The sequence below is a fragment of the Mizuhopecten yessoensis genome, unplaced genomic scaffold (assembly GCF_002113885.1).
Source record: "Mizuhopecten yessoensis strain PY_sf001 unplaced genomic scaffold, ASM211388v2 scaffold7833, whole genome shotgun sequence".
Taxonomy (NCBI): Eukaryota; Metazoa; Mollusca; class Bivalvia; order Pectinida; family Pectinidae; genus Mizuhopecten; species Mizuhopecten yessoensis.
In genome coordinates, this window is record NW_018407245.1 from 39,806 (window position 1) to 52,287 (window position 12,482).

The window sequence follows — 12,482 nt, forward strand, 5'->3', positions numbered from 1 at the left end:
AGTCGAACCACACTGTATTCGCTTCCTCTCCCTGTATTACAGACATTACAAGAGGATTCACCTTTAATAGTAATAAGAATAATCGACATTCTTTATTAAGGATAAATACATGTTTAGCCATGGGCTAATCTCCCACATGGTCCTCTTGTTAGTAAAATACATGTGTTAGTTATGAAATACATATATGTATATGTATATAAGAAACACACAATAGCATAACATATATTGTATCGTAACTTTCTAAGACATGTTCACCTTAAAATTATTATCACAGCTGTCTTAAGTTAAAAAATATTACAGAATGCACAATTATCCTGCAAAGTCATTTCATCAAAAACTGTTTCTGATGACATTTGTAAACTAGCTTGGGGACTTCAAAAAGTTAGTGAGGATGTGGCACGAATTCGACTTAAGTCTGCTCTGACGCATAGTCAAACTTCTCCGGTGCATCAGAGTTTTTATGAAAGTCGAACTTGCCAACAAGGGTATAAATGCTAATACTAATAGCACTCACATCAGCATTATCCTAAATCTACACTCCGACAAGTCTATAGCATCCCAATATTTTCTACAGCTATTCTAACACTACTGCTTCCAAGCCTATCCACATGCAGATACATGATTTTGGAATAATAACTCATCTTTCATCATATTCCTGTTCCGTCTCCGTACAACAACTAATAATATAATATTACAAAGTCAAACCCCGTTGTTATTTTCTGTGAAGAGTCACAAAATATTCACCGAGTATAAACAGTTGGTAAAACTGTTTAAACATAAATAGTTTATTTCAAATATATTTAAGTAATAATTGTGTTTTCACAATTTTTCTTATATATGACCTTTACATATTTTACAACAATCATGAAGGAAGTTGTGTTTACTTATATCTGTAACTCTTATTGACACGGATGTTAGCGTGCAGAGGGTCATAATGTGGGAGGAAAACGGGGTACCCAGAGGAAACCCACGTGGTATAGACAGGAACATGAATACACTTTCCTAATTACTGTACACCTATGATAAAGATATTCAGACCTTGTCATAACTCTGATATATCGGTGGCTTTTTCAGTATATGATAAATATTATTTATATTTTGTCCCTAGTCCAGTTAAAGTTATAACTTTAAAAAAACAACAACTGCTTATTTATCCGCAAAAATGCATTTGGAACATTACGAGCTCAAAAACTTGTTATTTACAATAAAATATTATGCCAAAGGTAAGCATACCTATCAATATTTCTGTTTGTGAAAATTGTTATACTATCTTTATTACAACTTACTAAGAAGAATGAAGAATATTGATACAAAAACCTTTTAAACAGTAGTTTTATATTATCAATACCATGCGTAAGTGACGGTCATTTTCCTTGCACTTTGATTCGTGCAAGAATTAGAGAGAAGTCATCATAAATTGTCATTTACATTCTAAATATTTAAAAAAAAGATCGTGACATTCTGTATAATGGAAGTCTTACACAAATACACAAAAAAATATCTTGATTTTGCGATCTGTCCTTAACCATTGTCATCCCATAATTTGGACTGTAAATCACGGTTTGAAAATAATATTTCACATCAAGGAAAGTAAAAGATTAACACAATTTCTCAAACCTAAAAATTACGGCATAACAAGCGAAAGTGAAACTACAACGATAGGCTATGACGGTACTTGGAAAAAACTCGGTTGAGTTAAAAATAAAGTCTTTCGGTAAAAAGAATGAGTGGAGGACGAGGACGAGGACGAAGAAGACAAATACCGCCTTTAGAGCGGAGATACGGGTACTTCCGTTGTACATCGTGTAACAGACATTGGGAGAGCGCCCATGTGTACTGTATCAAGAAAACAAGAAAGGTAAGTCTTACTACAAGGTATTAACAGACTCAGACAAGGTAAGTCTAACTCGGTAATGGTCTGAGTGATATCATTGTTGATAAGCAAAAGGTATTTGTTTTCTTAATAAAGATTAAGAAAAGCAATGGCAGAAAATGAACACGCTTGGAATGTGAAGTCTGTGACATTCTTTATACAGGTATATGCGACACATCGTTTTTAATTCAGCTGATTTCAAGGTTAAAGAGTTGTTTACAAATTTACTTTTACCCGGGCCTCTTTCGGAATGCACTTCCTGTTTCTTGCTTCCTGTTTTTATACCGTGTTTATTTATTGTGTAGTCAACCAATTATATATCATACATGTTAAATTAATTTTCAAATTTTTGAATTGATATCTTAAGAGTGATTTCACTATTTCTATACAGGAATATATGTTGACCTCACCAAAAAAAGGCAGGGCCAGGTGAGCTTTTGCGATTCGTTGCCCGTCCTCCATTCGTAAACGTTTTTTTCTCAAAAACAACACAGACAATTACAACCGATATTCAAGGTCACAAGGGGCAAATCTGTCAAAGCATTCAAACGAACGAAAAGAACCTTGCTGGTATGGAGTGCTACACAGTCTTGGGAAAAAGTAACCTAGACTTATGTCACCAAGATCAAATAGGTCACTAACTCTCAAAAAACAATTCTTCTGGAGACCGAAAAGACCCGAAGTCATATATATATTTACAATTAAGATTGGTGTTTACTCTTACGTTTACCAATTATATAGTAAGATGGTTGTTCAGTTTGACGTTAATTTCAAAGAAAAGGGGATGTTTATTAACTAATAAGATGGGTGTTTACTGTGACGTTTATTCACTTGTAAGATGGGTTTTTATTCTTATGTTTATTAACTAATAACATTGGTGTTTACTGTGAGGTTTTTCAATAGTAAAGCTGTAAGTTTAGAATGGATGTTATTTTGTCGTTTAATTACCATTAAAATAAGTGTCTACTCTCTCTTTTATTAACCATTAAAATGATTGTCTACTCTCGCGTTTTTTAACCATTGAAATGGTTGTCTACTCTCTCGTTTTTTAATCATTAAAATGATTGTCTAATCTTTCGGTTTTTTTAATCATTAAAATGGATGTATACGCTCTTGATTTTTAATCATTAAAATGAGTGTCTAATCTCTCGTTTTTTAATCATTAAAATGATTGTCTACTCTCTCGTTTTTTAATCATTAAAGTGATTGTCTAATCTCTCGTTTATTGACCATTAAAATGAGTGTCTATTCTCTCGTTTATTAACCATTCAAATGAGTGTCTTCTCTCTTGTTTTCTAACCATTAAAATGAGTGTCTACTCTCTTGTTTATTAACCATTAATATAAGTGTCTTATCTCTCATTTATTAACCATTACAATAAGTGTCTAATGTCTCGTTTATTAATCATTAAAATGGGTGTCTACTCTCTCGTAAATTAACCATGAAAATAAAGAAGGTGTCTACTCTGACGTGTTTTAACCATTAAGATAGGGTTGTTCTCTGACATGTTTTAATCATTAAGATAGGTTCGTTCTCTGACGTGTTTTAACCATTAAGATGGGTTGTTCTCTGACGTGTTTAAACCATTAAGATAGGTTTGTTCTCTGATGTGTTTTAACCATGAAGATAGGGTTGTTCTCTGACGTGTTTTAACCATTAAGATAGGTTCGTTCACTGACCTGTTTTAACCATTAAGATAGGTTCGTTCACTGACCTGTTTTAACCATTAAGATAGGTTCGTTCACTGACCTGTTTTAACCATTAAGATAGGTTCGTTCACTGACCTGTTTTAACCATTAAGATAGGTTCGTTCACTGACCTGTTTTAACCATTAAGATAGGTTCGTTCACTGACCTGTTTTAACCATTAAGATAGGTTCGTTCACTGACCTGTTTTAACCATTAAGATAGGTTCGTTCACTGACCTGTTTTAACCATTAAGATAGGTTCGTTCTCTGACGTGTTTTAACCATTAAGATAGGGTTGTTCTCTGACGTGTTTTTACCATTAAGATAGGGTTGTTCTCTGACGTGTGTTAACCATTAAGATATGTTTGTTTTCTGACGTGTTTTAACCATTAAGATATAGTTGTTCTCTGATGTGTTTTAACCATTAAGATAGGGTTGTTTTCTAACGTGTTTTAACCATTAAGATAGGGTTGTTCTTTGACGTGTTTTAACCATTAAGATAGGGTTGTTCTCTGACGTGTTTAACCATTAAGATAGGTTTGTTCTCTGACGTGTTTTAACCATTAAGATAGAGTTGTTCTCTGATGTGTTTTAACCATTAAGATAGGGTTGTTCTCTGACGTGTTTTAACCATTAAGATAGATTTGTTTTCTGACGTCTTTTAACCATTAAGATAGAGTTGTTCTCTGATGTGTTTTAACCATTAAGATAGGTTCGTTCTCTGACGTGTTTAAACCATTAATATGGGTTTGTTCTCTGACGTGTTTTAACCATTAAGATAGGTTCGTTCTCTGACCTGTTTTAACCATTAAGATAGGTTCGTTCACTGACGTGTTTAAACCATTAATATGGGTTTGTTCTCTTACGTGTTTTAACCATTAAGATAGATTTGTTTTCTGACGTCTTTTAACCATTAAGATAGTGTTGTTCTCTGACGTGTTTAAACCATTAAGATAGGTTCGTTCTCTGAGGTGTTTTTGCCATTAAGATAGGGTTGATCTCTGACGTGTTTAAACCATTAAGATAGGTTTGTTTTCTGACGTGTTTTAACCATTAAGATAGATTTGTTTTCTGACGTCTTTTAACGATTAAGATAGAGTTGTTCTCTGATGTGTTTTACCATTAAAATAGGTTCGTTCTCTGACGTGTTTTAACCATTAAAATAGGGTTGTTCTCTAACGTGTTTTAACCATTAAGATAGGCTTGTTCTCTGACGTGTTTTAACCATTAAGATATAGTTGTTCTCTGATGTGTTTTAACCATTAAGATAGGGTTGTTTTCTAACGTGTTTTAACCATTAAGATAGTGTTGTTCTCTGACGTGTTTAAACCATTAAGATAGGTTTGTTTTCTGACGTGTTTTAACCATTAAGATATAGTTGTTCTCTGATGTGTTTTAACCATTAAGATAGGTTCTTTCTCTGACGTGTTTTAACCATTAAGATAGGATCGTTCTCTAACGTGTTTTAACCATTAAGATAGTGTTGTTCTCTGACGTGTTTAAACCATTAAGATAGGTTAGTTTTCTGACGTGTTTTAACCATTAAGATATGCTTGTTCTCTGACGTGTTTTAACCATTAAGATAGGATCGTTCTCTAACGTGTTTTAACCATTAAGATAGTGTTGTTCTCTGACGTGTTTAAACCATTAAGATAGGTTAGTTTTCTGACGTGTTTTAACCATTAAGATAGGGTTGTTCTCTGCCGTGTTTAACCATTAAGATAGGTTTGTTCTCTGGCGTGTTTTAACCATTAAGATAGGTTCGTTCGCTGACGTGTTTTAACCATTAAGATAGGATCGTTCTCTAACGTGTTTTAACCATTAAGATAGGGTTGTTCTCTGACGTGTTTAACCATTAAGATAGGTTTGTTCTCTGACGCGTTTTAACCATTAATATAGGTTTGTTCTCCGACGTGTTTTAATCATTAAGATAGGTTTGTTCTCTGACGTTTTTTAACCATTAGGATAGGTTCGTTCTCTGACGTGTTTTAACCAGTAAGATAGGTTCGTTCTCTGACGTGTTTTAACCATTAAGATAGATTTGTTTTCTGACGTCTTTTAACCATTAAGATAGAGTTGTTCTCTGACGTGTTTTAACCATTAAGATATAATTGTTCTCTGATGTGTTTTAACCATTAAGATAGGGTTGTTCTCTGCCGTGTTTAACCATTAAGATAGGTTTGTTCTCTAACGTGTTTTTAACCATTAAGATAGGTTTATTCTCTAACGTGTTTTAACCATTAAGATAGTGTTGTTCTCTGACGTGTTTAAACCATTAAGATAGGTTTGTTTTCTGACGTGTTTTAACCATTAAGATATGCTTGTTCTCTGACGTGTTTTAACCATTAGGATAGGTTCGTTCTCTGACGTGTTTTAAACATTAAGATAGGTTCGTTCTCTAACGGGTTTTAACCATTAAGATAGGTTTGTTCTCTGCATGTTTTAACCATTAAGATAGGTTCGTTCTCTGAGGTGTTTTTGCCATTAAGATAGGGTTGATCTCTGACGGGTTTTAACCATTAAGATAGGTTTGTTCTATGACGTGTTTTAACCATTACGATAGGTTCGTTCTCTGACGGGTTTTAACCATTAAGATAGGTTTGTTCTCTGACGTTTTTTAACCATTAGGATAGGTTCGTTCTCTGAGGTGTTTTTGCCATTAAGATAGGGTTGATCTCTGACGTGTTTAAACCATTAAGATAGGTTTGTTTTCTGACGTGTTTTAACCATTAAGATATGCTTGTTCTCTGACGTGTTTTAACCATTAGGATAGGTTCGTTCTCTGAGGTGTTTTTACCATTAAGATAGGTTTGTTCTCTGCATGTTTTAACCATTAAGATAGGTTAGTTCTCTAACGTGTTTTAATCATTAAGATAGGTTCGTTCTCTGACGTGGTTTAACCATTAATATAGGTTTGTTCTCTGACGTGCTTTAACCATTAAGATAGGGTTGTTCTCTGACGTGTTTTTACCATTAAGATAGGTTTGTTCTCTGCATGTTTTAACCATTAAGATAGGTTCGTTCGCTGACGTGTTTTAACCATTAAGATAGATTTGTTTTCTGACGTCTTTTAACCATTAAGATAGAGTTGTTCTCTGACGTGTTTTAACCATTAATATAGGTTTTTTCTCTGACGTGTTTTAACCATTAAGATAGGATCGTTCTCTAACGTGTTTTAACCATTAAGATAGTGTTGTTCTCTGACGTGTTTAAACCATTAAGATAGGTTCGTTCTCTGAGGTGTTTTTGCCATTAAGATAGGGTTGATCTCTGACGGGTTTTAACCATTAAGATAGGGTTGTTCTCTGCCGTGTTTAACCATTAAGATAGGTTTGTTCTCTGACGTGTTTTTACCGTTAAAATAGGGTTGTTCTCTGACGTGTTTTAACCTTTAAGATAGGTTCGTTCTCTGACGTGTCTTAACCATTAAGATAGGGGTGTTCTCTGACGTGTTTTAACCATTAATATAGGTTTGTTCTCTGACGTGCTTTAACCATTAAGATAGGGTTGTTCTCTGACGTGTTTTAACCTTTAAGATAGGTTCGTTCTCTGACGTGTCTTAACCATTAAGATAGGGGTGTTCTCTGACGTGTTTTAACCATTAAGATAGGGGTGTTCTCGTATGTGTTTTAACCATTAAGATAGGTTTGTTCTATGACGTGTTTTAACCATTACGATAGGCTCGTTCTCTGACGTGTTTTAACCATTAAGATATGCTTGTTCTCTGACGTGTTTTAACCATTAGGATAGGTTCGTTCTCTGACGTGTTTTAAACATTAAGATAGGTTCGTTCTCTAACGGGTTTTAACCATTAAGATAGGTTTGTTCTATGACGTGTTTTAACCATTACGATAGGCTCGTTCTCTGACGTGTTTTAACCATTAAAATAGGGTTGTTCTCTAACGTGTTTTAACCATTAAGATAGGTTCGTTCTCTAACGTGTTTTAATCATTAAGATAGGTTCGTTCTCTGCATGTTTTAATAACCAAAGAATACGTTGGGTGCATACAATCGAGACGATGATTGGAAAACGTCAGAATATGAAGTTTATTTTTCCACCTCTTTATATTTTTTTCAAAATATTCACAATCTTAAAAAAAAATGTTTCTAGGTATTCTTCAAACAAGAATGCGAGAACTGCAGGAGAGCATGTAACCCGTACAAAGTAGAAGTCATAAAATGTGGTAATTGTGGATTACCTGCAAACATATGTAAGGGAAAGTGTGGCTACGATAACGATGACGAATTTGAAGACGACGAAGATGAAAATGGCGATGAAAACGACAGCAACGCCTCTTACAACAAGCACCACGTGGATCCAAAAAAGCCACACCGAGCAGATCTGTGCCAAAAGTGTCAGTCTGGCTGGAAGTGTGTGTAAATTCTTGCCTAGTTCAGTTTCACTCAAGCGAGAACATGGCGTCATTTGTCGGTCGCCAATGCTTGGGAATTGTGTCCATTAACATGCTAATTACTGTTCATGGGATAAAGGGTTTAATTGATTTTTTTCAGGACTGTTTCAGTCTTATTTTCACGACTGTAATCCAACAACTTAGCACTAGCAGTGCCACAACCGAAGTGAACGTATGCTTCCGTCCTGTTGAGCAGGGTATTTGGGGAGGATGAGATCAACACCGCAGGTTCAAAACAGGAAACCTTCGACTTGTCGGAGTATGTATTGACTGCAGATTAGAGATTATAAATGGTTTGGTATGGACATACTTGTACTCACACAGAGAGAAAATTCCCTGACTCTAGACGGAAATAGTCCGCTCCAAAGGAGTAAACCACTGAAAAACTCGATTTGCAATGAGCGCTTCATCTTGTAGGCGTTCTCTATAGTTAGCACACGCGAGATTTGGATAGGCTACATTAACACCACAGACAGTTATATACAATACATTACCAACTTGATTTTAAATATGTCTGTAACTAATAGTAAACTAGAATATGTCTTTGACCTCTCTTCTTTATATTTTGAATAATGGGGTGTTCTTTTCTGTACGCGATTAATTTTACACGCTATTGAAAGCCTATTTCATGTTTTATCATTTCAAAACGACAAAAGCGTAAAAAAAATTTCACATAAACATAATATTTTGAAAAATACGAAAACACGCTAGATGGTTCGAAAACTATTATGGCAAAATATGATTAAAATCCAGGGTCTTGAAGTATTTTTATTTATTTATTTATTTATTAACCTGTTTTTTTGTAGTTTACACATTAGTAAAACGTTGTTTTTCCCAAATTAATTGAGTGTTTGTTATTATTAGTTCAGTTAAAACAAATCTTCAACAGTTTTATCGCACAAACATCACAATCATAGAAAAGAAGTAAAATTGCACTATAACCTAACAAACGGAATTTCAGCCTTACCTCACAAACAACATCACATTCTTACAACACAAACAACATCACATTCTTACCACACTAACAACATCACCATCTTACCACACTAACACAACAACCTTACCACACTAACAACATCACAATCTTACCACACAAACAACATCACCATCTTACCACACTAACAACATCACAATCTTACCCCACAAACAACATCACCATCTTACCACACAAACACAACAACCTTACCACACAAACAACATCACAATCTTACCACACAAACAACATCACCATCTTACCACACAAACAACATCATACTCTTACCACACAAACAACATCACAATCTTACCACACAAACAACATCACATTCTTACCTCACTAACAACATCACCACCTTACCACGCTAACCACATCACAATCTTACCACACACACAACATCACATTCTTACCACACAAACAACATCACATTCTTACCTCACAAACAACATCACCACCTTACCACGCTAACCACATCACAATCTTACCACACAAACAACATCACCACCTTACCACACAAACAACATCACATTCTTACCACACTAACAACATCACATTCTTACCAGACTAACAACATCACATTCTTACCACACTAACAACATCACAATCTTACCACATAAATGGCGTTCAATCTTACCACAATAACAACATCACATTCTTACCACACACACAACATCACAATCTTACCACACAAACAACATCAAATTCTTACCACACAAACAACATCACATTCTCACCACACTAACAACATCACATTCTTACCACACTAACAACATCACCATCTTACCACACAAACAACATCATACTCTTACCACACAAACAACATCACAATCTTACCACACTAACAACATAAAAATCTTACCACACAAACAACATCACAATCTTACCACAATGACAACATCACATTCTTACCACACACACAACATCACAATCTTACCACACAAACAACATCACCATCTTACCACACTAACAACATCACATTCTTACCACACAAACAACATCACAATCTTACCACAATAACAACATCACATTCTTACCACACACACAACATCACCATCTTACCACACAAACAACATCACATTCTTACCACACACACAACATCACAATCTTACCACACAAACATCACAATCTTACCACACAAACATCACAATCTTACCACACAAACAATATCACCATCTTACCACATTAACAACATCACCATCTTACCACACCAACAACATCACAATCTTACCACACAAACATCACAATCTTACCACACAAACATCACAATCTTACCACACAAACAATATCACCATCTTACCACACTAACAAAATCACCATCTTACCACACTAACAACATCACCATCTTACCACACAAACAATATCACCATCTTACCACACTAACAACATCACAATCTTACCACACAAACAACATCATACTCTTAACACACAAACAACATCACAATCTTACCACACTAATAACATCACAATCTTACCACACTAACAACATCACAATCTTAAAACACAAACAACATCACCATCTTACCACACTAACAACACCACAGCCTTACCACACAAACAACATCACCACCTTACCACACAAACAACATCACATTCTTACCACACTAGCAACATCACAATCTTAAAACACAAACAACATCACCATCTTCCCACACAAACAACATCACCATCTTCCCACACAAACAACATCACATTCTTTCCACACAAACAACATCACCATCTTACCACAAAACAACATCACAATCTTACCACACTAGCAACATCACAATCTTAAAACACAAACAACATCACCATCTTCCCACACAAACAACATCACCATCTTACCACAAAACAACATCACAATCTTACCACAATAACAACATCACAATCTTACCACAATAACAACATCACAATCTTACCACAATAACAACATCACAATCTTACCACACTAACAACATCACATTCTTACCACACTAACAACATCACATTCTTACCACACTAACAACACCACAACCTTACCACACAAACAATATCACCATCTTACCACACTAACACAACAACCTTACCACGCTAACCACATCACAATCTTACTACACAAACAACATCACATTCTTACCACACAAACAATATCACCATCTTACCACATTAACAACACCACAACCTTACCACACAAACAACATCACATTCTTACAACACAAACAATATCACCATCCTACCACATTAACAACACCATAACCTTACCACACAAACAATATCCCCATCTTACCACATTAACAACACCACAACCTACCACACAAACAACATCACCATCTTACCACACAAACAACATCACCATCTTACCACAAAACAACATCACAATCTTACCACACTAATAACATCACAATCTTACCACACTAACAACATCACAATCTTACCACACAAACAACATCACCATCTTACCACACTAACAACACCACAACCTTACCACACAAACAACATCACAATCTTACCACACTAACAACATCACAATCTTACCACACCAACATCACATTCTTACTACACAAACAACATCACAATCTTACCACACAAACAACATCACAATCTTACCACACTTACAACATCACAATCTTACCACACTAACAACATCACAATCTTACCACACTAACAACATCACAATCTTACCACATAAATGGCGTTCCATTATTTAATACCGTACCGAATCGGTACAACTGGTACAAACCCGATAAAAGAACACAAGGTATGTTTATGTAACGTGTGTAATATCACTCCGGAAATGACGTCACAATCGAATATGAACAATCAATGTGAAGTCACGTCATTGTGAAGCGGACACAATTTTCATCCTTTCAGAGGTGGCCAGGTAAAAAAAAATTTTGTTTCAGATCACTATTATACAGTTTTATTTGTATTATATGATAAAAAGAACCTGTCATTCGTTTCCCTTCATATAAGATTGATGATACAAGTTTTGGATTTTTCATGTTTGTCAATTTTGTACTTAACTAAGTAGTTTTTGATTTACATAAACCTTCCAGATTTTCCAGTGGATATATGTAGATATAAGCACAGAATGAGATAAGGCTATCTAAATCATTGATATAACATAAATTTTCAAGAAGATTTTTTTATTTCTTTCCATTTTTATGATTGATACAGACAGTCCATATTAATCATAAAAAAAAGAAATTAGTAAAAATATATGATTAAACAAAAACCTTCTTAAAAATGTTAGTGTATGCTTGAGCCACTGTCTGCACCCCTGGAATATGTTGTAGCAAAATCGAAGGCTCAGTGTGCACATCCTTGTGGATGAGACAAGAAGCCTAGTTTGATTCTTTGATATAAACTAAAAGAATCTGTCAACCCAATTATGGTAAAAAAAAAGACTTGCTATAACGTCGGGTGTGGCTCCTCTAATCTTTAAAGGACAGATCATACTTGATGATATTTCACAAAATATGTGTATAAATATCAAGCATCAAACATTTACAATAACACCACGTACTGTCTGACAGGGTGATTAATAAGTGAAATAACAAAACCAGGAGTTTACGATTC

At 34.8% G+C, this 12,482-nt stretch overlaps 1 protein-coding gene across 1 annotated transcript; it reads left to right on the plus strand.

Annotated features, from left to right (window-relative positions):
• The first annotated feature begins 853 nt into the window (after window positions 1-853).
• Window positions 854-9,161, plus strand: LOC110454426 (zygote arrest protein 1-like). The gene is made up of 2 exons (XM_021503914.1): window positions 854-1,858; window positions 7,672-9,161. Exons 1-2 carry the CDS (start codon window positions 1,724-1,726, stop codon window positions 7,939-7,941), a joined length of 405 nt encoding a protein of 134 aa, XP_021359589.1. The 5' UTR covers window positions 854-1,723; the 3' UTR covers window positions 7,942-9,161.
• The last annotated feature ends 3,321 nt before the right edge of the window (window positions 9,162-12,482 follow it).